Raw genomic sequence first — 26,728 nt, forward strand, 5'->3', positions numbered from 1 at the left:
AATTGCCGGCGCAACAACATCCATGAGCGCATTTGCGCACGAATTTCAACGCTCTTGATCTCAGAAGGCTCGGCCTTGATTTCGTCTATGATCAATACATACATGCGCATGTGCGAATCGCCAGCTTTCACTGCGAGAACGCAGTAATCTCATCATGATGGCGCTCAATTTTGAGGATATAGTCAAAAGACTGACTATTGCGGATTTTGGTGAGTTTGACGTCATTTTCAGATGGAACATTCGTCGATATTTGACATACAATTCCGCAAGCACACCACTGCTACATCGTACTAATCGCGACAATGTACAGAACCGAAAAGCAAACTTGAGGCCGCCACATTGCTGCGGGACAGCCTTGACCATTACACAGGCAATCCGGTATCATACCCGCCCTTCCTCAAGCGCGTGGTGCCGCTGTTCATCAATGTTCTTCGCGGGCCATGCTTGTTCCAGAACAACTCACCCGAGCAGAAGCTTCGGAACTGCGTCCTCGAAATTCTCCATCGATTACCGACACATCAGACATCCCCCGAACCGTTCGAGCCATATGCAGAGGAGGTCGTGGACCTTCTCATGCAGCTGGTAAAAAGCGACAACGAGGACAACGCGACGTTATGTGTAAAGATTATATCGGATATTATGCGCCACCAGCCCAAGGTCTTGCAAGGAAAAGTGCAGCCTTTTCTCACTTTAATCCAAGAACTCTTTGAGCAAATGGAGCGTGTGGTACGGGAACAACTGGATAGCACGGCCGTCCCGTCCAATACTGCAGGCGCGCCGTCGACACCTGGCAGCACCCAAACCAACTTCCAGTCCCCTCGACCAGGCTCTCCGGTAGCCTCCGTAACCGACCTAGGTCAGGACTTGCAACAACAGAGCCGACCGCTGTTGAAGGGTATGCAGTCATTCAAGGTTCTTTCCGAGTGCCCTATCATCGTGGTATCGGTATTCCAAACATACCGAAACATAATACCGGCCAACGTTAAACTGTTCGTGCCCCTGATCAAGTCCGTCCTGTGCCTTCAGGCGAAAGCCCAGGAACAGGCACATGCCGAGGCCAAGGCCAAGGGCCAAACATTTGCGGGAGTTAGCCCCAACATCAAGAACCGCGCGGCTTTTGGGGAGTTCATTACAGCCCAGGTGAAGACCATGAGCTTTTTTGGCATACCTGTTGCGTCAGTATTCTAGTCAACTGACCGACTTCTTGCCTACTCTCCCGGAAATCGTGGTACGGCTCCTCCAGGACTGCCCTCGAGAGAAGTCTGCTTCCCGCAAAGAGTTGCTGGTTGCCATCCGCCATATTATCAACTTCAATTTCCGCAAGATATTCCTGTCGAAAATCGATGAGCTGCTGGAAGAGAAGACCTTGATTGGAGATGGGTTGACAGTCTACGAGACGATGAGGCCTCTGGCTTATAGCATGCTGGCTGACCTGATACACCATGTCCGAGACGCATTATCCCCTGAGCAGATAAGGAAAACGGTGGAAGTTTACACCAGGAACCTGCAAGACGACTTTCCCGGCACAAGCTTCCAAACCATGAGTGCCAAGTTACTCCTTAACATGGCGGAATGCATCGCCAAGATGCAGAACAAAGTGGATGCACGCCACTATTTACTCATGGTTTTGAACGCCATCGGCGACAAGTTTGCTGCTATGAACCGCCAGTACCCAAACGCGGTCAAACTATCCAAATTGTACGCCCAGCAGGCTGCCGATCAAGAGCCTGACACGTACCTTGCCGACAAGGAGCACCGGCCAGATTGGGATGAAACTGATATCTTCACCGCGATGCCCATCAAAACGTCGAATCCTCGTGATCGTGGAGCGGATCCTGTTGTGGACAACAAGTTCTTATTCAAGAACCTCATGACCGGATTAAAGAACACCTTCTACCAGCTGAAGACCTGCAACCTTGGGAAGCCTGTCGATCCGACTGTCATACCGACTCACTGGCAGGAGGTCTCGTACGGCTTCACTGCCGAGGAGGTCAAGGTGATTGTCAAGCTCTTCCGAGAAGGAGCCTATGTGTTTCGATACTACGAGATTGAGAAGCCCGCTGCTGAGTCACAGTACGCGTCGCCAGTCGAGTACATGGCCAACTTCTATATGGTCTCTAGCAGCAAGGAAGAGAAAGATCTTCTGGAAACCTTTGCCACCGTGTTCCATTGCATCGACCCAGCAACTTTCCATGAAGTATTCCAGCAGGAGATCCCACGACTTTACGAGATGATCTTCGAGCACACTGGCTTATTACACATACCCCAGTTCTTCCTTGCGAGCGAGGCAACATCGCCAAGCTTCTGCGGCATGTTGCTCAAGTTCTTAATGGAACGTATCGAAGATGTAGGCTCAGCTGATGTGAAGAAGTCGTCTATTCTGCTCCGTCTCTTCAAGCTGGCATTCATGGCAGTTACGCTGTTCGCCAACCAAAACGAACAGGTCCTTCTTCCCCACGTTGTTGACATTGTTACGAAGTCTATTGAGTTGTCTACGAAGGCTGAGGAGCCGATGAATTATTTCCTATTGCTACGATCTCTCTTCAGAAGCATTGGCGGCGGCAAATTCGAGCACCTTTACAAGCAGATTCTGCCCCTTCTTGAGATGCTGCTGGATGTCCTCAACAACCTTCTCATGGCCGCTCGCAAACCTGCCGAGCGCGATCTTTATGTTGAGCTCTGCCTCACTGTTCCAGCACGTCTCAGCAATCTTTTACCCCATCTGAGTTTCTTGATGCGACCGCTTGTTGTGGCTCTAAGAGCTGGCAACGATCTAGTCGGCCAAGGCTTACGTACACTGGAATTGTGTGTTGATAACCTTACGGCTGAATATCTTGATCCGATCATGGCACCGGTTATCGAAGAGTTAATGAACGCACTTTTCGAGCATCTTAGACCACACCCGTATAGTCACTTTCATGCTCATACTACGATGAGAATACTTGGGAAGCTTGGCGGTCGAAATAGGAAGTTCATGACCGAGGCTCTTCCAGTCAACTACCAGAACTATGCCGACGATCCGGCCAGTTTCGATATCCGCCTGATTGGCTCAAAGAGGGACAGAGCTTTCCATGCTGAATTGGGAATCGATTGCGCCATTCGAAAGCTAATGGAGACACCTAAACCGACAACGAAAGGTGCTGGGTCGAGGCAGTATGATGGGTATTACAAAAAACAAGCACTCCAGTTGATCAAAGCCCAGCTGAAGCTTCGCATTGGATTCGACAGTCTTCCCGATGAGCTTCCTCGACTTGTCCGACTACAGGTCCAGGACTTCTTGGCCCGGAAATGTGACAACGACTTGTCAGTCTTCGATTCGTCGGACCGGGAGAGATCTGTTGTCAAGAAGGACGAGCAAGACCAAATCATGAAGCGCCTGATTAAGGCAGTCATGTTTGCGCAGTCCTTGCCTGAATCCAGGGAGGAAGCCGATGTGTTTCTCATGAATATTTGTCGACATTTCACAATCATTGAGGTCGGGCGCGGTCTGATAGACCTGAAGCGAACCAGTAGTGCTTTCAATGTAAAAGCAGGTGAGGGCCCCCTCTTCATTGATACTCGTATCCTATGCGATGCCATTGTCGAGTCTTTGGCATCGGATCTGCCCGAGGTACGAGATGCCGCCTTCCGTGCCATTCGGGCAGTGTATGATTCCACTGCGACCATCTTTGGACCGGGGCAACAGGTTGGGCGTTTGCCGTTCTTCGCCCATCTCGCCAATGTGTTCTCCCATGCCTGCTATGAGGAAGAATGGTTTACCAAGACTGGCGGAAGTCTTGGCATCAAGTATATGTTAACCGAGATTGATCTTGGACCCGGTTGGGTTGCTGGCAAACAAGACAACTTCATCCGTTCCCTTGTCTATGTCATCAAGGATATGCCCCAGGATCTTCCGGAGAGGACCAGGAACTGTGCCCAGGAGACACTTGAGATCCTGCTCAAGCAGATCACACGGAACGCGAAAAAGGAGGATGCGTTATTCCCAACGCCTCAGCCTGGACAACCGCCAGTCAAGCCACCAAGGCTCGCGACCATCTGCGTTCTCTTCAACGAGGAACTATCTCACCTTAATAAGCATGTGCGGGCGACTGCAAGGCGCTCATTGGAACTGATCGCACAAGCCACTCAAGTTGAAATCTGGGAGCTTCTGGATCCTCTGAAGGATCGCCTTCTGACCAACATTTATCCCAAACCCCTTCGCGCGTTGCCATTTGCCACGCAAATTGGGTATATTGACGCAGTGGCTTACTACATGAGTCTCAAGAACGACTTCATCCCCTTTGATGATTCACTCAATCGGCTGCTTATGGAGTCTCTCGCGTTGGCTGATGCTACCGATGAGTCGTTGGCGGGAAAGCCGCAGGAATTCCGGACTCACGAGTCTATTGTCAACCTGCGGGTTGCGTGCATCAGAATTCTGAGCAAGGCAATGAGTTTCGACGATTTCTCGAAGGGACAGAATAACCCAACAAGGACCAAGATCGTGTCGGTGTTTTTCAAATGCCTGTATTCTGAGTCCAAGCCCACCATTGAAGCGGCTAATGAATCTCTTCGAGCTGTACTCTCACACACAAACAAGTTGCCCAAAGACTTGCTTCAACAAGGCCTTCGTCCTGTTCTAGCGAACCTGCAGGACCCCAAGCGATTGACGACGCATGGTCTCGACAATCTCGCCCGGCTCTTGCGTCTCTTGACTACTTATTTCAAGGTCGAGATAGGGGCCCGACTTCTTGATCACATTAAGAATCTTGCAGACCTGACGGTGCTACAACAAATATCGTTCACGTTTTTCGAACAGCACAGTCAAATGAAGGTTATTGCTGCTGTGTTCAACATATTCCATCTTCTACCACCAGCAGCCGAGCAGTTTAAGGAACGTTTGATCGACACTGTTCTTGAATTGGAGGAAAAGTTGAGACGAACACAACACAGTCCGTTCCGTCCACCTCTTTACAAATACATCAACCGATACCCCCAAGATGTTTGGAGTTTCCTGCTGAGCAGACTGGAAGATATCAAGTATGGCCGTTTCCTTGCTCAAGTCTTGTCGACGCCGGATAGCCAGGGGCTCCGAGACCACGTTGTCGCCAATGTAGATGCCCTCACCAAGTTCTGTGGCGAGATCGTTACTGCTAATAAGGACACCAAATATGTCACAATCATCAACACAGTCAATGTCTTAGATGCTCTTAGCCATTTCCCTAATGCTCAGGGCTGGCTTGGGCGAAAGGACATCATCAGCTGGTTGCACCTGGTCGGAAAAGATCTGGAGCGCCAACTTCGCAGCAACCATCTTCCCCCCACCTGCGTTTGCCTGCCAATCAAGCAGCTGAGCAGCTGATGGCCATCTTCACGAAGGCTCTTGCGCTGAACACGAAGGACCTTGACTCTTTGTTTGGCTTGGTCGAATCCGTTACTTCTGACGATTTCCGACCTACTGCCGCTTTCTTCTCGTTCATCTACAGGCATGTCATTTGCAACGAATCAATCGAATACTGGAAATCAGTCATACTTCGTTGTTTAGACATATACTCCGGCAAGCAAGCGAGCCAAAGAACGAAATGCTTTTTGCTCCGCAATATCGTGAACCCCATTGTTGCCATGGATATTATGCGCCACTGGAATCAGCTCGATCAGCCCAAGCCCCAGAGGCTTATGGACCGGTCTGTTATCGAGTCTATCAATGCGAAGATCTGGAAGGTCAACTTAGGCGACCCGCAGGAAGACCTAGCACAGCCAGGAATCGACCATACTCGAATGGAAGTACTCCAGCTCTCTGCGATGCTGGTTAAATACCATCATGCTATCTTACAAGACGCCCGGAAAGACATCATCAAGTTTGGTTGGACTTACATTCGCTTGGATGATGCAATCAACAAGCATGCCGCCTATGTTGTGATAGGGTACTTCATAGCGCACTATGAAACTCCGGCCAAGATTGTCACCCAAGTCTACTACTCGCTCCTCAGGACGAGTCAGAATGAGGGACGGGCGTTGGTCACGCAGGCCCTTGAGCTAATGGCTCCTGTCCTCCCTAAACGTTGCAACGCGTCGCCTAGTGACCGTAATGCAGTCTGGGCCATGGCACCGCGACGAATTCTTGCCGAGGAGGGCCAAAATGTTCAACAGATGACGAGCATATTCCATTTCCTCGTTAGACATCCAGACTTGTTCTTCGAATCTCGCGACAAGTTCGCCTTGCTCATCGTTACCTCTCTCAGGAAGGTTTCTGCGCCACAAAGCTCTTCCAACGAGAGCAAGAAGCTTGCACTCAATATGATGTGGCTAGTCTGGGAGTGGGAGCAACGACGTGTTGGCGGTGCTCACAATAGCGCCGCTAGGACTGCCTCTGAGTCTCCAACCTCTAGAAAACGACGCCTTGGTAGCGATCAACCGATATCGTCACCACCCGCTGTTCGACAGGCGACGTCCGTCAAAGAATACCAGATACCAGACCAATACCGAATCAAAATGGTCAAGTATTTGGTCGAGTTCATCGCACAGCTCAATGAACGCTATCGTGTACCATCGGCCAAGCCAAGAGACCCTCCTGCGGGCACTACGACAGCGCTGCCCCCTCAGTCAACCGAGTTATGCAAGAAGGCGATGACATTGCTGTACAACCTGCTCCAGCCACAATATTGGGGAGACCTGGAATGCGATTTGTTCCCCAACGTGACGGAAGTCGTACTTGCTAGTGAAAGGACCTCAAAAATTCTGGGAGCCGATCCGAATGACAAGGAGGCGTACGATGAGAAGTTCATTACCAACATCATCAACACTCTCCAGGTCGTCCGCACTATCCTGAACTTCAAGAAGGATGATTGGATCGTCAGGAACATGCCATCTGTACAGAAGGTCCTTGAGAAGAGTTTGAGATCTGACAATGCAGAGCTGCAAGACTGTCTGCATTTTGCAGATAAAGAGTATGATGATGGGCGGGACATGCGATCTATTGTACAGCGCATTCTCGATGCAGTCCCTGAGGATGTGCCCATGGAAGACGCCGATGCCGAAGGTGAATCCGAGGCGCCGACATCCGAAATTGTCACCTTCCTCTCAATGATAGCCACTGAGACCTTGAACGCGTCGAACTATGTCTCAGGTGTTAACATTTTGTGGTCTTTGGGACAGCGCAAGCCCTCGGTCATTGACCAACATATACCAGCCTTGATGAAGGCTCTCCAGGCCAAGCTTGCCAGAGAGCACGTCACGCACTACAGTGCTGTCACATCGCACCAGCTAGGCGTGACAGCAGTACGTGCTGCAGATCCGACTGCCCAAAACGGGGAAATGTCCGCCCACGAATTGGAGATCCAGACAAACCTGATGATCAAAGCCATTGAAGTTACGGCAATGCGCATGGAGATCCTTGGCGACAATCGACGACCATTCCTCAGCGTATTGGCCACTCTAGTTGAGAAGTCCCTCAGTATTCCTCTCTGTCAGAAGATTCTTGAAATGGTTGAGGACTGGGTCTTCCGATCCGAGGGCACATGGCCTACACTCAAGGAGAAAACAGCCGTACTGCACAAGATGCTTTCCTTCGAACATCGTGCCGATTCAACGATGCTCACCAAGTTCTTGGAACTGGTCATCCGCATCTACGAAGACCCGAAGATCACCAGGACGGAGCTTACGGTTCGTATGGAACATGCATTCTTGATAGGAACCAGGGCCCAAGATGTTGATATGCGCAACCGTTTCATGGCGATTTTCGATAAGTCGCTGTCTAGGACTGCCACTGCCCGCTTGCAATATGTCATCACTGCCCAGAACTGGGACACACTGGCCGATTCATTTTGGCTTGCACAGGCTTGCCAGCTTCTTTTCGGCGCTGTAGAAATCAACTCAAGCGTTCAGCTTCACCCCGAGGACTTCCGAACACTCCCGGCATCGCTAGCGTTTGGTACATATAGTAAGGATAGCCGGGAGCCGTCAGCCATGGCTGATGATAAGTACGACACGTTCATGGCCAACCACAAACGATTCGTTACCGAGGTGGGCGATGTCAAGCTGCGAGACGTCATAGACCCCCTCATACAACTGCAGCATGTTGATACGAATCTGGCCCATGAACTTTGGGTGGTCTTGTTCCCCATTTACTGGTCTGCTACTCTAAAGGAGGAAAAGACAGATCTTGAAAAGGGTCTAGTTGTTCTCCTCACGAAGGATTTCCATTCCCGGCAAATCGATAAGAGACCAAACGTCGTGCAGTCCTTGTTGGCAGGTGCTGCTAAGGCATGGCCTGAGTGCAAGATTCCCCCTCACGTACTAAAGTTTGGGGCCAAGACCTACGATGCTTGGTACACGGCTCTTGTTCAGCTTGAGAAAGCCGCTGTCAAGTCTGATGGAGAATCGTCAACTGTCCGTGAGAGCAATCTTGATGCGTTGGTCGAGCTTTACGCAAATCTCAAGGAGGATGACCTCTTCTACGGAACGTGGCGTCGTCGCTGCCACTTCGTGGAGACTAACGCTGCCCTTTCCTACGAACAGAACGGCATGTGGGACAAAGCTCAGAAGATGTACGAAGCCGCACAGATCAAGGCTCGCACTGGTGTGATTCCATTCTCACAGGGAGAGTACATGTTGTGGGAAGACCACTGGGTCTTGTGTGCAGAGAAGCTGCAGCAATGGGAGATTCTCCAAGATTTTGCCAAGCATGAGAACCTTCAAGATCTTTTGCTAGAGTGTGCCTGGCGCAGTGTTGAGATGTGGCAAAACCAAGACCACCGGGAAAGCCTGGACCATATCATAAAGGGCGTGATGGACGCCCCAACTGCCCGACGGTCGTTCTTCCAAGGTTTCATGGCTCTACTCAAGCTGCATAACAACAGGGGCACTGAAACGCAGCAAGACTTCAACAGAGTGTGCGACGAGGCAATCCAGTTGTCGATTCGCAAGTGGCACCAGCTGCCGCGACGACTGACAGCTGCTCACATCCCAATGCTTCACAACTTCCAACAACTCGTTGAACTCCATGACGCAAATATCATCTGCCAGAGTCTCGCGAGCACAACCCAGGCCAATCTCGATGTCAAGTCAGGAGAGCTCAAATTGCTTCTAGGCTCTTGGCGAGATCGACTGCCCAATGTCTGGGATGATATTACCGATTGGCAAGACTTGGTGACCTGGCGACAACATATATTCGGATTGATCAACAATACCTATTTGCAACTGCTCCCCCAGCAAGGGCCTAATGCTAACGGTGCTTCCTTCGCATACCGCGGCTACCATGAGACAGCTTGGATCATCAACCGCTTTGCTCATGTGGCACGTAAGCACAACCTTCCGGAAGTATGCATCGCCCAACTGAGTCGTATCTACACTCTTCCGAATATCGAGATACAGGAAGCGTTCCTTAAGCTGAGAGAGCAAGCCAAGTGCCATTATGAGAATCCGGAAGAGCTGAGCAGTGGGCTAGACGTGATCAACAACACCAATCTGAACTATTTCAACGCTCAACAGAAGGCCGAGTTCTACACGCTCAAGGGTATGTTCCTGGAGAAGCTAAAGCAAAAGGAGGATGCCGATGCTGCCTACGGTACTGCACTGTACTACGACATTAGCAAAGCCAAGGCTTGGGCGGAATGGGGATACTTCAACGACCGCAAATTCAAGGAAGACGCGACCGACCTAAACTCAGCCAAGCAAGCTCTCACGTCGTATCTACAAGCAATTGGCAGCTACAAAAACGGGAGAGCTCGTAAACTCATTGCTCGTATCCTTTGGCTTTTGAGCTTAGACGATGCAAGTGGTACGATCGCCTCCGGCTTTGAAGACTACAAGGGCGAGACCCCTGTTTGGTATTGGATCACATTTATACCACAACTCCTAACCGGCCTCGGACACAAGGAGGCGCCCAGGGTTCATGTCCTACTTCAGAAGATCGCCAAGTCCTACCCGCAAGCCCTCTACTTTCAGCTCAGGACCAACCGCGAGGATATGCTGGTTATCAAGAAGAATCAAGAAGCCAAGGAGAAAGCCCGACAAAGAGCACAGGCTGCGGCGGCCATCAACGGGAAGGCCAACGGGTCTCCTGCGCAGACCAAACAAGAAAATCCTCAGGCGAAGACGGAGTCTGGCTCAAGACCACAGACAGCCGGTGGCGAAACTGCTACCCAGCCCAAGGTTGAGCCAAGTGATGACAAAGCTGCCTCTGCCACACCAGGTGGCAGTGTTCCTCCTGCAGCATCTACGAGTACGGGCGAGCAAAAGACCGAGACGACCGCAAACGCGGCCGCAGCACCCTCAACCACGGGCCAAAAGAAGCCGCCGTGGGAATTGACCGAGGAGATCATGTCGACCCTGAAAACAGCATTCCCGCTTCTAGCACTTTCAATGGAAACCATGGTCGATCAGATTCAGAAGCACTTCAAATGCCCACCGGATGAGGACGCCTACCGGTTGATCGTTGCACTGCTGAACGATGGCCTGGCATACGTCAGTCGCATGCCTTCGTCATATGCCAGGGATGTGAAGCTGCCTGCTGCGACCGAGACCAACATCACGCGGTTTGCAGAGACCATTCTTCCAGCTCACATAAAGTCTTCATTTGAAACCGACTTTGTTTCCGTCAAGCCAACGATGTATGAGTACATTCATAAGCTGCGCAAGTGGCGAGATAAGTTCGAAGAAAAGTTGGATCGCCGCAATCCTCGAGATACCCTAGAACGATACTCGAAGCATCTTAGCGATTTCCGATACCTAAAGTTTGATGATGTAGAGGTTCCTGGTCAGTATCTACAGCACAAGGATAAGAACCAGGACTTCATTCGCATTGAGCGCTTCTTGCCTAACGTGGACCTGGTTCGAGCCATTGGGGTCTCGCATCGTCGCATCACGATTCGTGGCCATGATGGTAGCATCCACGCATTTGCTATCCAGCATCCAGCAGCACGACACTGCCGAAGGGAAGAGAGGATCCTGCAGCTCTTCAGACACCTAAACCAAACTCTTACGAAGAGAAAGGAGTCTCGACGCCGAGATCTGCAGTTCACCCTCCCACTGATGGTTCCTCTTGCGCCGCACATAAGAATCGTACAAGAGGATACCTCATACATCACGTTGCAAGGGATTTTTTGAGGACCATTGCAGACGCAATGGCATGCAGAAGGACGAGCCGGTGCTGTTCACGATGGACAAGTTGAGGGCGCTCATCGAGCCTAAGGGAGCAGTAAGTCAAGCCATGCGCTCAGGCTCCGCCAGTCGTACTAACATGGACCAGAAGCACGATTCGAGCGTGAACGCTCGCCTCGAAGTGTTTACAGCTATCCAAGAGAAGTGGGTTCCTCATACGGTAGCCTTGGATTACTTCCAAGCGACTTTCCCCGAATTCTCCGAGTTCTGGCTGTTCCGACGTCGCCTCTCTTACCAACTGTCGGCGTTGACTTTCATGACGTACATTCTCTACATGACGGGCCGGTATCCACACAAGATCAATATCGCACGGGGGTCGGGCAAGATCTGGGGATCGGAGCTGATGTCGTTCATGGCGCCGGCCAAGCCTTTCTTCCACAACCCCGAGCCCGTACCGTTCCGACTTACGCCCAACCTGCAGACGCTTATGGGCCCTCTGGCGACCGAAGGCATCTTCAGCTGTGCCATTATGGCCATCGCGCGTTGCCTCACGGAGCCCGAGTTTGAGCTGGAGCACGCGCTTACACTGTTTGTGCGCGACGAGATGATCTTCTGGTTCACGAGCAGCCACCGGGCCATCCACCTCAACGAAAACCAGTTGCGTGACACGGTGCAGACGAACTGCGACATGATTGTGAAGAGAGCAGTCAGTCTGGCGGCCAGTCCCGTGGGCAACCTACCGGCCAACCAGACGGTTATTGATCTGATTGCGAAGGCGGTCAACCCGATCAATCTGGGGCAGTGCGATGCTCTCTGGATGCCCTACCTCTGAGAGGGGCGTCTATTTCTTTGTTCATTAGGGTTGTGGCCACTGGTATTTTCCAAGGCCTGTTTCGGTGGACTTTTGTTTTTTAAGACATGGAGAGTGGCATAGGGGTGCAGCGAGGCGTTCCTGGTTTTGTACGATGGCGAAGGCTTGTTACGAGAAGACGGAGTGTGGCATCATGCCTGTGATCAAGGGAGAAAGGAGAAATATGTAACAACACGGAGGAGGCTGCCACTCGAGGTAGTGGCCGGCCCGAAGCTGTGTATAAGAGCAATTTGCTTGTAATAAGAGTGTCTGTCGAGACACGTTCGCTATTCTACATAGAGACACGAATAAGATGTTCAGTTGATTTTATGCAACGACATGTGACCTTTTATGGGCATTGACTGAGGATGATTTGACACGAAACATATGATGCCAAGCACATGCAAGAAGAGCTGGGCGGGATTGCTGTTAGTCGTAACGGCTGAAAGTCAGAGTGGTTAGTGGAATCTTGTGTTTGTCTGCCTGAAGCACAGATGCGAGGTCAACTCTCGGGCCAACTCTACTTTTTTCCCTGACATAACCATATACATACAGCTGGGCAGACGAGTCTCGAATGATGGCAGTTGGCAATGGTGCGATGCGGGCATAGCTGGGTCTATATAGAGTCGCATTGGGCGTGTGGATGGCGGCGATATGGATTGAAACAACGATGGATGTGGGGGAGGAAATGGGCGTGTCGAGTGACGACTTCCTCCTTCCAGGCGGGCAGGCGGGCAGGCGGCTAGCCAGGGGTCGGGCAGGCCAATGATGGAATTGCGGGCAGGGGGACCCTGGTGCTTTTAGCTGTAGCTGTACATAGTAGAGACCCTTAGCCAAGGGGAACAAAAGAACAAAACGACCAGATGACGGCTGGTGATTGGGCCGACGGGCTTTGTCTGTTTAAATGCTGACATAGGCCAATGTCAATCTCACCCCCTCCCCAAAACCCTGGCTGCGACCGAAATAAGCTGAGGGACGAGGGGCTTCATTGTTTCTTGTTCATTCCAATCCAATTCAATTGCAGCAGTGCAGACCTTGGTGCTTGGTTGCTTAAATCCATTATTCCGATCCTCCAGCAGGCCGTTAATCCCGAATCTACACACATACCGTATTGTTTAATTAGGAGAGGTAAGGATCAACAGCCCTTGACGCCCTTATCCATCAGACATCAAGGACGGGACAGGACACAAGCACCTGCCAAGCCTTGATCCATCCATCACCCATCTGACACCTCTACATACATACTTTTGCTTTCTGCGTGCCACCACAAACATCGCTTAACAAACGTCTTCTTGCCAGGTCTATTCATTATATACAAGCAACAGCAACAGCATCGGCATCAGCATCAGCAACAGCAACCGGCATATGTAGGGGGGTCACCGTTGGGGCAACCGGCAAACTATCCGCGTCGCATCGCCATCATCATTCCTGCTTCCCCTCGAGCGCCAGGCCAACAAACCAATCAAACGCTCGACCCGAGTCAACGGCTGAACCTCAACAAGGGAACGATCGCCTACGCCCCTCTAATTCCTTCACCAATCCTCCGCCCCCCAGATCGCCGCCCTTCTTCTACCAACCACCACCACCACCACCACCACTACTACTACTTGCCCAGCTGCTAGGTTCAAGCTCCTTTTCTCCCGAGCCGCACTGCGTAGTTGGGTTCTTCGTATACCGTATATATCCCCCGTCGCCGAGGACATAGGGAACGGTAAGGCTCGCCGTTCCTCCACCTCGCGAACCTCCACCTCTTCTTCACAATGAAGTTCACCGTCATGAAGCTGTTTCGCCGCAGCAAAAAGTCCAAATCCAAAATAGACACATCGCAGGACTTCAATTACGATCGCGACCAGCGCTACCCCGACTCCCGTTCTATATCTAAGCCTGCCACCGGCCACCACAGCGAATACTACCACGGCTCGCCCACCTACCCCAGCACCTTTGCGCCATGGCTCGATCTCCCTATCCCCGTCTTGCAGAGGATCTTCACTTTTGTGTGCCCCCATACCCAGGATGAAACCTACGAGAACTGCGAGCAGAGCGCCCTAGAAGATGCTTGCATGCTCTGCGACCAACGAGATCTCGCCCACGCCGGCATGGTCTGCAAGCAGTGGCGCAAGGCTTCCATCCCAGTCATGTATCACAGCATCCGTATCGACTCGGTCCACTACTGCGAACGCGAGATCTTCCTCTCGGACAAGCGAAAGCGCAACAGCCGCTGGGACCGCAACGGCGTTCCCGAGGACCCGGCCGGCGCACGCCTGACTCTCCTGTGCCGCACCCTTCGCGACGACCCTACGCGCCTAGGAAAGCTGGTACGCTACCTCAAGACACCCTATATGCTGCGAGAGTCGCGTACCTCGCATCTGGCCAGGACCATCGCCGTCTTGCCCAACTTGCGCTACGTCGATCTGCCCGATGGCTTTTTCGAGGATGAGCCGGCCTACACGACACTCAAGTTTGAGGTCCAAGCCCGTTGTCCGGATCTGAGAAAGATGACGTTCAAGGCTGGGAGCGAACGGAGTCTGGAGGCCCTCAGTCAAGGTACTATCTGGCCAAACCTCGAGGTCTTGGACCTCATCAAAATCAATGTTGACCCGGCTGCCTTGCGTCATGTCCTCACCGTACTGCCCAAGCTGCGTGCCTTAAAGATAACTGACAGCTATGTTGTGGATGATGATATTTTCCAGCACAATGACATGCTGCCGGCGTTTCCGCCTCTGATCGAACTCGATCTTGTCGAGACTCCACGGGTCACTTCTGCTGGGCTTGCTGCCTATCTTTCCCGTCGAGAGGTTCAGTTGCGACTCAAGGTGCTCTCCATTATCGGCACCGGCGTGCGGCCGCAAAGCCTCCAAGATTTCTTGTCCAATGCTCATCAACTCCAGGCCTTATCTATGGTCAACGAAGTGGAATCTGCATTCCCCTCTCTCAACTCGCCTATCCCACCTCTGGCCAATTTCTCTCTGGAAACCCTGCGTTACGAGATCACCGCATCTCCCAAACTGGGCGCCTACGCTGGCATGACACACGGCTACTACAACTACCTGGCCCAGTCCCTCTTTGCTGGTGGTTTGCCGCGGTTATCGGCTCTTTATGTTCGCGACGAAAGCTTTCCCGACACAATGGCCGGGCTGCCGCCCCCATGCCGTCTTTTGCTGGGGGTAGTTCTGCCCGTCCAAGCAGCTCCAGCTCCATGAGCAAGTTGTCACCATTTGGCGGTTCGCCCAACCAAAACAACCGATTCAGCAGCAACAACCCATTCGCCGCGGCAGCCCTCGAACCCATTCATGGGCGCAGGACACGGTGGTCTTGGTCCGCCAGTCTTGAACTTGAACCAGACACTCGAAATCTACACCAAGGGCGACGGGGAAGACATCGACTGGAGCATCGTGAAGATGGACCCCATCGACGCGCCAGGACACGGCGGGGGCGGTGGTGGTCGCCGCGGCCACGCCCGAACTGGCAGCTCCGCCTCCACCAAACGGCCTCTGAGCTCATATGGCCTGGCAGATGCTGGCGCCAACTGGCGGGAGGGCGCTGCGGGGGCCCGAAGAAGTGTCGTCATGGCCAACGGGACAGGCGGCTTCCTTGCCGTTCCGGAACCCCAATCCCCACAGGGGCCCCGTCGCGGTTCCGGCTTGAAGAAGGGAAGCATGGATGCGAGTGGTGGAGATGAGTGGCCTCGTCCTATGAGCAGTTCGGGAGGCAAGGGCGACAGAGACTTGTGGCGCTGATGGGACTTTCTTCGAGTCCATTTTGCACTTGTGTGATGCTCTGTATTCGCAATGTGCTATCATGCGTACAACATGGGAGGTTTCTTAAGGATCAGCAATCGACAGACAGGGGGCCTACTCGGAGTACCCCTCAAAGACGAAACTGTGAATGGACACGTCCATGGGTGTACGTTATGGGTTTTCTTCATGTGCCCTTTTGACGACGGAACCGTGGCGAGGGTGATACCGATCATGAGCCAAGCGAGTTTCCGATCCAATTATAGGAGGTGGCCGCCTCACCTATGCGGGGGTAGTCGCCATTATACCACCCAAAAACAACAGAGGGCGCTATTATTACGCGGGAACCAGAAGGAAGAGGAGGCAATACAACCAGGCGAGACAAATACCATGAGCTGCTTTTTACTATCTAGGAGAAGCGATATGAAAAGGAAGAAAGAAGGTCTCATGCGCGATTATTTGGTTCAATGTAACACTACAACACACAATTTTCATGACGGGATGAACAAGCATCACTGCCGCTACATATATACACATATATGATTTGCCGCCTGCCTTCTCAAATGGCTGGCTTGGCTTAGCGGAAAAGGGAGAGGAGGGGCTGTTTGTGCCTGGCGGATGGTTCTTCTTACGTATACCCGTTTCTTTTATTCCTGTCTCTTTCCGTTCTTCTTCTTGGCTCCCTCTTCTCTTTAAGGTGGTTTTGGGGCAGTATAAAAAGTCATGTCAGGCTCAGGGACCGGGGAAGAAGTTGCCCTAGACGCAAATTGGACAGCAGATTGAATATACCCAAGTTACTAATAATGATAACCTGCTTGACTTATTAAATTCTTTACACGTGCCATATTCACATATCAAACCCCGGAAGTCTCTTGGCTCTGGTGAAATTGCAAAGTGAGCGGTTGATTCCTGAGCCACACAACAATCACAACACATACACACAGAACGAATTATATTACATGTTCAATTCCATTCTGATCGTAAACACCAAGACACAACCCATAGACACATACACACAAACCTTATAATACTGGTAGGTCATAATACCTGACCGAAACCCAACAGACGAACAGTCCCCCGACCAACAACCAATACCCATTGACAATAATAATTCATACACACGTATGCCGAGGAAAGGGATGATCTCGACATACACACACCAGCGCAAACGAGGGAGGAGGATGGGAACAGAATTAGGCAGGGAAGAAACCACATTGTTTTGTTTCGTAGGAGTGACATAGTAGTCGAGAAGGACGAGGGAAAGCAGAATACAGGGGACGAGATAGAAAAAACAGCCCACCCAACTGCCAGCTAATGCGTTAATCTTTAGTGAGTGCTATGCAATTCAGATCAAAAGAAAAAGAAAAGCAACGACGACAGGAGAGTAGGGGAAGGCAACATCAACGTGGCATGTGTCCTAACCCATACACCCCCATTCGTCCCCAACACTGCCTCATTTACGCCCCATCATCCTCTTTAACGCCGAGGCGTCTAGCCAATCCCCACTCATAGTTCTCATACAGCCAGCCTAGTTGCCATTCATAGGAGCGCTCTCGAGCGGACTGGCCGTTCCCGAGATCCCTCCCTTCTGCTTGGTCCGCAGAGTCAGCGGGAAGGGGTACTCATCCGGGTCTTCCTCCTCGCTAGATTACTGTCAGTCATGTCTCTACATCTTCGTCGGCTCCGGAACATGTTCACTTACGGCAGCTTCCACGCAACGTAGTCTTCTGTGCTTAGCCCCTCACGGCCCTCCTGCAAGCTGGCAAAGTCACCGGGCGTCATCATACCCGTACGGTCGCGGGGTGATCCGGGCACAGAGAAGGGGCGCGAGATCTTCTGATCGCCGATACCGAACGTCTCGTCCTCGCTCTCGTGGCCTTCTCCACTGAAGGATGCAGGGTACGCCCGTCGCAAAGCCAACTGTCGCGCTTTAACGTACTCCATACCCATCCTCTTCCAGTCAAGGAGATCGCTAAGTCGCTCGGTTCGGTTTCGTTGGTTGATACGTTGGCGGCGGCTCTTTTGGCAGAACTCCAACATCTGAGAAGTGAGCTCGTTGACCGAGTCGTCCACACCCTTGTTGCGGCGGTCCACAATGTAGATACCGTAGTCGCTCGAGTTTTCGATCAGCTCCTCCATGTAGCAACCGAATCCAGACAGGTTCGTTGTGATACTCGGGACACCCATAACAGTGCACTCCGCTGGGGTGTAGCCCCAAGGCTCGTAGTAGGACGAGAAGACGCCCAGATGAGTACCCCGGACAAAGTCGTCATAGTCCATGGGGAGCACGGGGTTGCTCGAGTTCAAGAACTCAGGGTGGAACACAACCTTGACACGGTCTGCGGGGTGGTTGAAGAGCTGAACCCGACGCAGTTGGTTCAGAATGGGATCGTCACTATCGTTCACCATGTTATGCGTGACAATCGGGGGCAGGCCATGTCGCTTCATAGCAAAGAGCCGGCGGCGGAGCAAGACGCGGTCTGCACTGGTAATGAGCTCCTTCTGGTCCGGCAACGGGTCGCCGTCGTGCCACTTCAACGATCGCTCGAAGATGCGGCGGCCAATGCCACGCTCGATGACATCGACCGTATCCCGAAGCGACTTGATAACAGCCTGGCCCCTAAGTGCCTCCACCGTAAGGGATGAGGTCTGGGCAGGCATGATGATGAAAGCCACCACGGTAGTCTTGCTGCCTGAGGCCTTGAGTCGGTGGTTCAAACGAGCCAGCGACTCGATGAACATGTCTACACCCTTGTTCCGGTATTCGTAGCGGCCAGCAGTGAAAAAGTAGAGGGTATCTTCGGGGTTGAAGTCGTAGTGTCCATAGAAATGGCCACGGACGAAGTCGTGGATTTTCTCCTTGGACTGCTGGTGCAGGTTCTGGAACTCGTGCATAGCTGAGAACTTGGTAACGTTCAAACCGTTGGGCAGCACACCGTCGGGTTTGCGCTTCAGCAGATGTTCGCTCTCAAAGGCGGTGATGTGAGAGACGGTCGTGAAGACGTCACAGGCATGAGCGGCGGCGCGCTCAATGCAGTAGCGGTGGTAAATACCTCGCTTGCCAGCCTCGGCGTCCACATCAAACCATTGAAGGTTGTTGTAAAAAGTCGACCGACCCAGCACACAGGTAGCGACCAAGAAGGGTGGCGTGTGTTGTGAAGATAGTCGTCACATCCATGCGACGCTTCTTGGTCAGCGGCAGAGCCACACCGGCGAGCCACTCGTGGAAATGGGCAATGACAGCCTTGGTCTTTTGGCGCGAGACGTATTCGCCCAGGAACCACGCGACCAAGTAGCCGAACACAATGGCCTCGTTTGTCTCGTCGTCGCCAGGAGGGGAGGGGATGCTGGCAACGTTCCATAAGTCCGCCTTCCACTCATCCAAGTATTTGTATGCCGTTTTGGTATCGATCAGCAGGACACGCGGAGCGCCCTCAATAAGCCAGCGTCCGTAGAGAATGCCGATGCCCCGATTCCTCATGGCCTCGATGGAGTCTGCCAGCTCGGGCGACGTGGGCTCGAGCTCTTCCACCTCGACAGCGGCCGAGGCGTGGTTGAGAGGGCCGACAAGCGTGTACCGGTCGCCATACTCGGCTGTTGTGACGGGGAGCCTTGGACTTGATAACCGAATAGATACCACCAACTGTGAGGGTATCCCTGTCAGTCTCTGGGAGCCAATTGGAGATCACTGGGGACGAGCAACGTCTCTTGGGTGTACATACCTCGGTGGGCAACCTCGGTCGCCACCTCGAACAGGAAGTGGTCCTTGACCTCTCGGGCCGGTCTGTCGCCGTTTTCGCTCATACTGACGGCCGAGGACGAGCTACAAAAAGCCAGGTAGAGAGACCGGAGGGAGAACGAAGAAGGGGTCGGTCAAAGGGTAGGAAGCGCTACAAGACTGGAGAAGAGGATCGTATTAGCCCAATGCGCGCGCAGTACAAGGCGTTAAGAGAAGATGAAAATAAGTTTTTTGACTTTGTTCACGCAGCTTGTCTTAGACCCGGCCCTGGGACTTGAAAGACACCTGACCAAGCTATGATAACTTGAGAAAAGCCGGGAAGAGGGGCGCAGGCAGACGGATGTAGAGGAAAGAAGCTTGAGGTAAAGAACCGAGCGACTTGCAATTCCTACCTGAGACAGGCAAAGAAAAGAAGGGGAAAAGAGAGAGGCAGGCGGAGGGAGAGACCCCGGTCCAATGTGATTTCAGAGAGGGTGATGAGCTCGCTCGCTCGCTTACTTACTGGGCTTGAAACTAGACGTCACTCCTCGATCGGCTTCGGCTCTCCAGAAAGGAATAACGAGTAGGGGGTAAGAAGGACAAGCAGAGGGAGAGGCTTTTCCCAGTTGTTATTGATTAAACAACGGTTTTCAGTCTGAAATCACAAGGTAATAAGCAAGGTGGGATGTGGTATGTGGGAGAGGATGGGAAAGAGGGAAATACGACATCCAGCAAGAAAAGCTGGAGACGGTGGTGGAGGAGGGAGGGTAGCAGCAACAGCAAGGTGGAGGTGGAGATTGACGATGGAGCGGAAGGGAAGGCGAGGCCAAAAGTGCAGTAGTATCCATCCCATTGCATGTGTCTGTCTTGTCTTGATGGTGCCATTGCCTCTGCCTCTGTGTGTATCAACCAGCTCTCCTCCCACCTCTGTCTCTCAGGCCATTGTGTCACTGTGCATTTGAGCTCGACCAGAACCGCCAATGATCTCGGGGCATTTAGTGCATACCCTTCTGGAGCTCGCAGAGGTACCGTCGACGAGAGCTGGACGGCTAGGGCGAGTGCGTGAGTGCGTGAGTGCGTGAGGAGCAACAAGAAAGCGCGAGACATAAGACAGCCCAGAGAGAGAGACAAGCATCCCAGCAATCACAACACCTCCTCCCCCCAGAAACCCCACTCCGGCAGCAGCTAGGGCAGGCCTAGCAGAAAATGCAGCCCGGTGGTTGGGCAATGGGCGAGGGGCTACTTCAAAAGAGCCCCAGCCGGGTGCATGCGAATTGCCTAACCTCTTCTTACCCACGGGGGAGGGGGGAAGAGAGACCATTGGGATGGGGGGTTCGTCCGGAGCTGGATCTGATTGCGGGACTAGTAGCTCTTGTTAGCACCCGAGCCCCCATCTTCTGCCCATCCTGGCACCTGGGCACTGTCCGAACAGGGCATTCATCACCCCTGCTGGCTTTTCTTTTTGCGCGTCAGCCCCAGGCCGTTGAGAGTTTGCATATGTATCAAGCACCGTGGCAATCCGCGTGGGCAGGGGCAGGGCTTCTGAGCAGGGCAGGCAGGCTACATGTCGTTTTTACCTTTTCCTGTTGTTATGCCGGGCCGGCGAGAGATTCATTCATTCCTGCATCGTCATTAAACAGGTGGTCGCTAACCTCAAGTCTTTCGATAATCAGCAGTTCCATGCGCAACATGATGTCGCTTGTTTGTTCAGCTGCCACTACCTATCTTCTATTCATTCAAATTCCACAAAATCTCGGGCGAGACGGTTGTCCGGCCATTTAATTCCAGTAGCTTTTGCAGTCGAGCGAAACCCCTGTCGAGGCTATCCCGGTCTCCCAACACGGAGCTACTGCATGCCAATGTCTATCCGCGTTTCTTGTTTCTCTCCTACAAATCTCGTGTACAGTGTATATTGCTACATCATATGGATTGTGCATACAAGCCTTCAGCGCCAAGTTGGAATGGCAACCCATTAGAGTGAAGCATGACACACCCATAGAGGAACAGGAACGCCACCCGCAATTGAGGTGGGCGAGAAAGCAGAGAAAAAGAAAGTCGAATGCTCGGTCATCTGCTCCTTGACGATCTGCCCGACATTGCATTTTACACGGTCCGTGACGTCGAAGTGGGAAGATCTCGCCCAAGCAAAACACCAAATCAAACCAAATCCTCTCCTCGCTTGGGGCTGCTTGAGGCTTGGAGGAGTGGGTGTGACTTGAGTGGGCCAGCCACTGGACTGGAACGGAAGGCGGCTCCATCCAGTCAGCAGCTTTCCAGCTTAACTAAAAATGACGGCATTTCCCTGGTCATAGCTCCTCCGCCTCCCGCCTCCCTACCCCCTTCTCCGAAGCCATGTGCTCTGCTTTCTGCGGGGTTATGGCGTCGATACTACTCTCTTAGAACGCCACGGGGATGCTACAGGCTGGATCCGACCTGTAGCTAGCTGCCCCGGCCCAGTAATACTCTCCCGTCAGCAAACTGGCAGGCTAAGGGGTATTCGAATCTCGCATTGTTCTACCACGCAATGGCGCCCGGATCGTAGCCTACAGGAAAACGGGCTGATGCTATGCCGTGTAAAGTGAAAGAAAGGCACATAACAAAATAAAAAAGGAACATAATCAAGCCATCCCTCGCTAACGCCGACCCAATGCGAACCTGGCACCACCGATATGAAGATGTCAGCGTATTGCCTAAGTGGCCATACCCCTTTTCAGATCCCTTGGACCTTCCGATACGACGGCGGCTTCATTGTCCTCCTAATCAACTTGCCCGCGTACGGGGGATCAAAGAGATGGCCCCGATGGCAAGTACTCGCCAGAGAAAACCACTGGTCGCCTAGTCAGTATATCGTATACTCATGGCTAGCTCGGTACTAGAGGAGCGGAAACTTTCAACTTACAGTGTGAGCACAAAGTCCAGATCAAAGTACCTGCCCAGAAAGGGCACGGATCCTGCGTAGAACAAGAAGGTGCCTACAATGGCAAATATCATCGTCGGGTGCCATGTCGTGATCTCGATGGCCACCATGAGCAGCTCGTTGAGAACAAGCACAGTGTAGCTGACGGCCACCATCCTGGGCCCGTCGACTTCGGTCAGAATCTGTGAAAGGCCCTGAATCATGCCACCCTGGTAGATGGACACAAACACCCAGACGAAGAAGGTGCGGTACGAGAGGGATCGGCCTGATGTAAGTTCCTTGTACAGTTCGGGGTAGAGGTTCGCAAGGTTCTCGTCGACGTCTTTGTCCAGAACCAGGGACAAGACTGGGGCGGCTGTGTAAACAGTCGCGTATCCGACCAGAAGCCAGTCCTAAGAGTGCACTCGTCAGTCACCGATTCTGCTCAATCAGCGGGGGTTGGTTGAACGCACCTTGTACAAACCCTCCGGCTCGAATTTGATTGCAATACTGTACATGGTCTGGCACACCGCAACAATGAGACCACGGTGGATGACAAACTGGGCAAGCTTAGCACTTCGTTTGTAGCTGTTTCGGCCATGCCAGACGAGCAGCTTGGTCAGGTGGCAGAATTGCTCAATGGAAAAGTCGGCCGCCAGACTTGCTTGTCGACCCTCCTTTCCGACGATACCCACGCCAACATCAGCGGCCTGGATCATCGACACATCGTTTCCTCCATCGCCGATACAGCATACCCGCTTCTTGGTGTATTCCCTGATGAGCTTGGCAACTTCCGCCTTCTGGGTAGGCGAGCAACGACAGGCCACAACGGTAGGGAGTAGCACAGCGACTGAGACGAATTCGGTTCGGAAATGCGTGAGGAACAACGCCAAGCTCTCACCGTCGATAAGCAGGCAGGCATCCGTCTTGCTTTTCAAGAAATCGAGGTGGTCTTGCGCGTTGTCCTTTCTCTTAAGTTTGGTAACGGTGTAGATGTACTGCCCACGGGCAACCAGCTTGGAGCTGACGGCAACACACCTGGCTGTTTCGACCTTGTCTCCCGTCAACATCCAGATCTTGACACCGGCATTCCGTAGCAGTTCCAATGATGGTTTGACGTCTCGCTGCAGCTTGTCTTCCACTCCAGTTACGCCCAGCAGCTCGAGGTCACGCTCGAGATACTGTGACACAACCCGCTGCATTCCAGCATCACGGCCATTCATGGCCATGGATGATTCCTGGTAGCTGCCGCAAAACTCGCGGTATTGACTATTTGACAGCCTCTTGCGGCCCACCACGAGAGTTCTCAGGCCTTCTCGTGCCATATTGGCGGTTTCCTCGTCTAGCCAGTCGTTTGCAGCAACAATGGAGGTCATGACGGTATCGGCACCCTTCTGGTAGAACCATATCTCACCGGTGTCCAAGTTGGCCGGGGCGTTCTTTTGTTCGTGGAAGTGGACGATGATGCCCATGCGTTCCCCTCGGACGTGAACGGGAACACGTCGAGCACCTTCACTTGAACCAAAACCTCGCCCGTCTCTGTCGACTCCAACGTCATGCTCTGACGGTCGCGGTAAGCCAGGCGTAGGCCAACAGATTCGGTCCAGCGTACAATAGCAATCTCATCTGGCGACGACGCCTGGTATGATGTTACCGTCTGACCGTCTTCTTCATCAGTCGTGGGAGTAACGTTATGACACAACGCAAGAGCGAGCACGACGTCGCGCACTCTTGAGCCAATCTCACGCCTTTGCCTAGTTGCCGTAACGCCAGAGGTTGTGGTATAAGCCGATGAAGGGGTGACCAGAGCTCGATTATTTGGGGGAGTGAAGCCATGCTTGACATAGGATGTGACTTCATCCATGGCATCGTTAGCATACGATACAGTCCCGACATGAATCTTCTTCATCTCCATATCGTTTTGGGTAAGAGTTCCCGTCTTGTCACTCAGCAGATATTCGATTCGACCCAGGTCTTCCGGTATAGTACTGGTTCGAACCACGGCCCCAGGAATGCCCGAGTCGCGCTGAATGAACCGAGAGTATGCGCTCTTTCCCATGTCTAGGTTAACGCGGAGACTAATAGGAACGATTGTCGAGAAAAGCACCAGGAAGCGCATGATCTTGATGTACCAGGTGTTGCCATCTGTGTTACCAAATCCTTCCAGGGCCACCAAGATGATAGATAGGGCCAGAGTCAAGGCGCAGAGAATCTTGGTGAGCGAGTTGATCTCATACTCGAGCAGTCCAGTCTTGGACCGGGATGGTGCAGTGGACAGTGCAGACCGTGTCTGTGGTCCGGTGTACAAAATGACTGCCAAAGTGATGGCCTGTGAAGCGATGACTGTATTTGCCCAAGCTGTGTTGTCGATCGACAAACCGGTCGAGTTACCTTTGTCTCCATCATTGCCGGCATCAACACGCGGGTTGGCTGCGTCGTGCCGCGAGGGTAATAAGTCCACAGTCCCGGCGAACTCGTTGACCTTCTTGTCCGGCTTCCCGCCTGTCACTCGAAGGCGAACAAATTCTTCAAGGGGCAGCTTTTTGCGTCAGAGGAGACGCCAATCGTAGCTTCCAATCTGTTTCACCATCGAGTTGATCCGTCCGAATGAAAGTTTCGCCAGTGCTGTTTTCGCTGTCTGCATCGCCCTGCTCGACCCCCTTTCCTTTCCCGGATGTTGAATCGCTAGCATCGGTATCGACGAGTAGCGATTCTTCCTCAACGACAGGTAGTTTCGCAGGGGCATTGAAGTTCTCTAGGGACATACATTTGAGTACAACCACATCGGCTGGCACACGCTGTCCCTTGCTCAGCTTCAGAACGTCTCCGACGCGCAGATCACGGGACTTTTTGCTGATCTCGCGAACTGAAGACGAAGCTTGTTTGCGGCCTTCGCTCTCCATCTGCTCCTCTTCCTCTTGGATATCAGACAGCCGGTCTCGATCCTGACGCCGCCCCTTTTTCTTCAGCGTTGATGATTTCAGCTTCCTGGGAGAGCGCGATGGTCGAATACTGTGATAGTCGAGCTCATTGAACTGCAACACGGCGTACGCCTCCGAATTGGCTTCATTATCCCGTCGCCGTCGCTCAATGTCGTCATATGCTTCTTTCCCCATGGTAATGCACAGGACGAAGCCCAGAGGCGCAATATATGTGGAAAGATAACCGATTCTCAAAGCTGGAATAGCCTGAGAGAGGGCCACCAACAAGAAATACATGTTGAAGAAGAATGAGAACTCGTTGTATAATGTTACAGGTAAGAAAGTGAAGGCGGTATATTTGGCATTCGACACGATATTCGGCGGGAAGCGGGTCGATTGGGTCGAGCCGACGGCAACAGATCTCGAGGCCGAAGGATCGTTGTCCTCCTGTTCGCTGCCTTCATCTTCGTCGGGCTTGCTGGAGCTACCGGTGGACATGAAACTAGGTAGCCGCAGCGATGCGCCAACCCGGCCCAGCCTGTCTTTCGCTACTGGTCGTTGTTGCCGCGCACCATGCTCGTCGAGGAGGGGGCGTCGTCGGAGCCGTTACCGCTGCCGTCGGAGTAGCGCTGCTCTTGGCCGTCGTCAAGGAGACCCATGGCGTCCTCTTCCCCATCTCTCCCGTAGCCGAGTTCGCCATAGCCGCGGGTCGTCCTGCCTCCTCGCCGCAAACCCCCCATGCGAAGGTTCCGGAGCGCTATGCGTGGCGCTCTCTGCTCCGGGCTCGTATTCTGTCCTAGAAGTGTAGCGGCGGCGGTCTCGGAGGTGGTGGTCGGGTCTAGTTCCTGGAGGTCGAGATCGGCATCCGAGTCAGAATCATGGACGGGTGAATCTGGAGGCTCGGTTGCGCGATATGGGCTTGTTGGTGGCATCCCGTACCGGGTTCATGCCCAATGACCTTCACCGTGTTCGAGAAAAAGCGGTTCGGTGGAAAAGCACGGGTGTTTCTTGAATCAGAAAGGTTCGAGTTCGCGGAAGGTTGGATGTACGCAGGTGCAGCAGCGTAAGGCAGAGCAAGTGTAATGTGATGTATTTGGAACAGTCCTGGGTCCTCTAGTGGTTTAGAAAGGTAACAAAGATCAAGATTGAAGGTCAAAAGGCGTCGAGTAAGTTAAAGAAGTTAATGCGACTCAAGTGTACTCGGGAATGGATAGGTGGCAGTTTGGTGGAGATGTATCTTTTGTTACGTCGTCGTGTGCTAGGCAGCCGGTTCAGTCAGATACATATGACCCGGGCCTGTCTGTCTGTCTGTTGTATTCCTCGACGCCAGCATCAAAATCCAAATTGATTGATTGATCGGACGGGCCCTTCCTGGAACTCAGGTAGCCTGTAGCTCAGGGTATGCCGGCCAGCCGCGCCCTGTGGAGTTTCACCTGTTACTACTGTTACAGCGCTGAATGCTGGACTGCGCCTGCGCCCGCTGCCTACCCCACTGTCAGCTCGGGGCAGCTACAGGGGATCGCCACTAAA

The 26,728-nt window shown here is 52.8% G+C and overlaps 4 protein-coding genes across 4 annotated transcripts; 2 read left to right on the plus strand and 2 right to left on the minus strand.

Annotated features, from left to right (window-relative positions):
- Nucleotides 1–154: 154 nt before the first annotated feature.
- Nucleotides 155–11,911, plus strand: PG998_008347 (FAT domain-containing protein; the record flags this gene model as incomplete). The annotated part of the gene is made up of 6 exons (XM_066875163.1): nt 155–209; nt 311–1,179; nt 1,244–5,308; nt 5,359–11,040; nt 11,114–11,176; nt 11,228–11,911. 6 exons carry the CDS (start codon nt 155–157, stop codon nt 11,909–11,911), a joined length of 11,418 nt encoding a protein of 3,805 aa, XP_066731108.1.
- A 1,778-nt stretch (nt 11,912–13,689) lies between these two features.
- On the plus strand, nt 13,690–15,666 carry PG998_008348 (F-box domain-containing protein; the record flags this gene model as incomplete). Its single annotated transcript, XM_066875164.1, has 2 exons — nt 13,690–15,001; nt 15,179–15,666. 2 exons carry the CDS (start codon nt 13,690–13,692, stop codon nt 15,664–15,666), a joined length of 1,800 nt encoding a protein of 599 aa, XP_066731109.1.
- A 1,525-nt stretch (nt 15,667–17,191) lies between these two features.
- PG998_008349 (glycogen synthase) lies at nt 17,192–19,486 on the minus strand (the record flags this gene model as incomplete). Its single annotated transcript, XM_066875165.1, is given in 4 exon segments — nt 17,192–17,306; nt 17,366–18,729; nt 18,749–19,320; nt 19,386–19,486. 4 exon segments carry the CDS (start codon nt 19,465–19,467, stop codon nt 17,192–17,194), a joined length of 2,133 nt encoding a protein of 710 aa, XP_066731110.1. The 5' UTR covers nt 19,468–19,486.
- Nucleotides 19,487–22,141: 2,655 nt separating this feature from the next.
- On the minus strand, nt 22,142–26,130 carry PG998_008350 (uncharacterized protein; the record flags this gene model as incomplete). The annotated part of the gene is made up of 6 exons (XM_066875166.1): nt 22,142–22,208; nt 22,281–22,690; nt 22,751–23,716; nt 23,788–24,779; nt 24,865–25,700; nt 25,751–26,130. The coding sequence occupies 6 exons, from the start codon at nt 26,128–26,130 to the stop codon at nt 22,142–22,144; spliced, it is 3,651 nt and encodes a 1,216-aa protein (XP_066731111.1).
- Nucleotides 26,131–26,728: the final 598 nt, after the last annotated feature.

Source organism: Apiospora kogelbergensis (assembly GCF_038363985.1).
Source record: "Apiospora kogelbergensis strain CBS 113332 chromosome Unknown utg000005l_segment0_segment0, whole genome shotgun sequence".
NCBI lineage: Eukaryota > Fungi > Ascomycota > Sordariomycetes > Amphisphaeriales > Apiosporaceae > Apiospora > Apiospora kogelbergensis.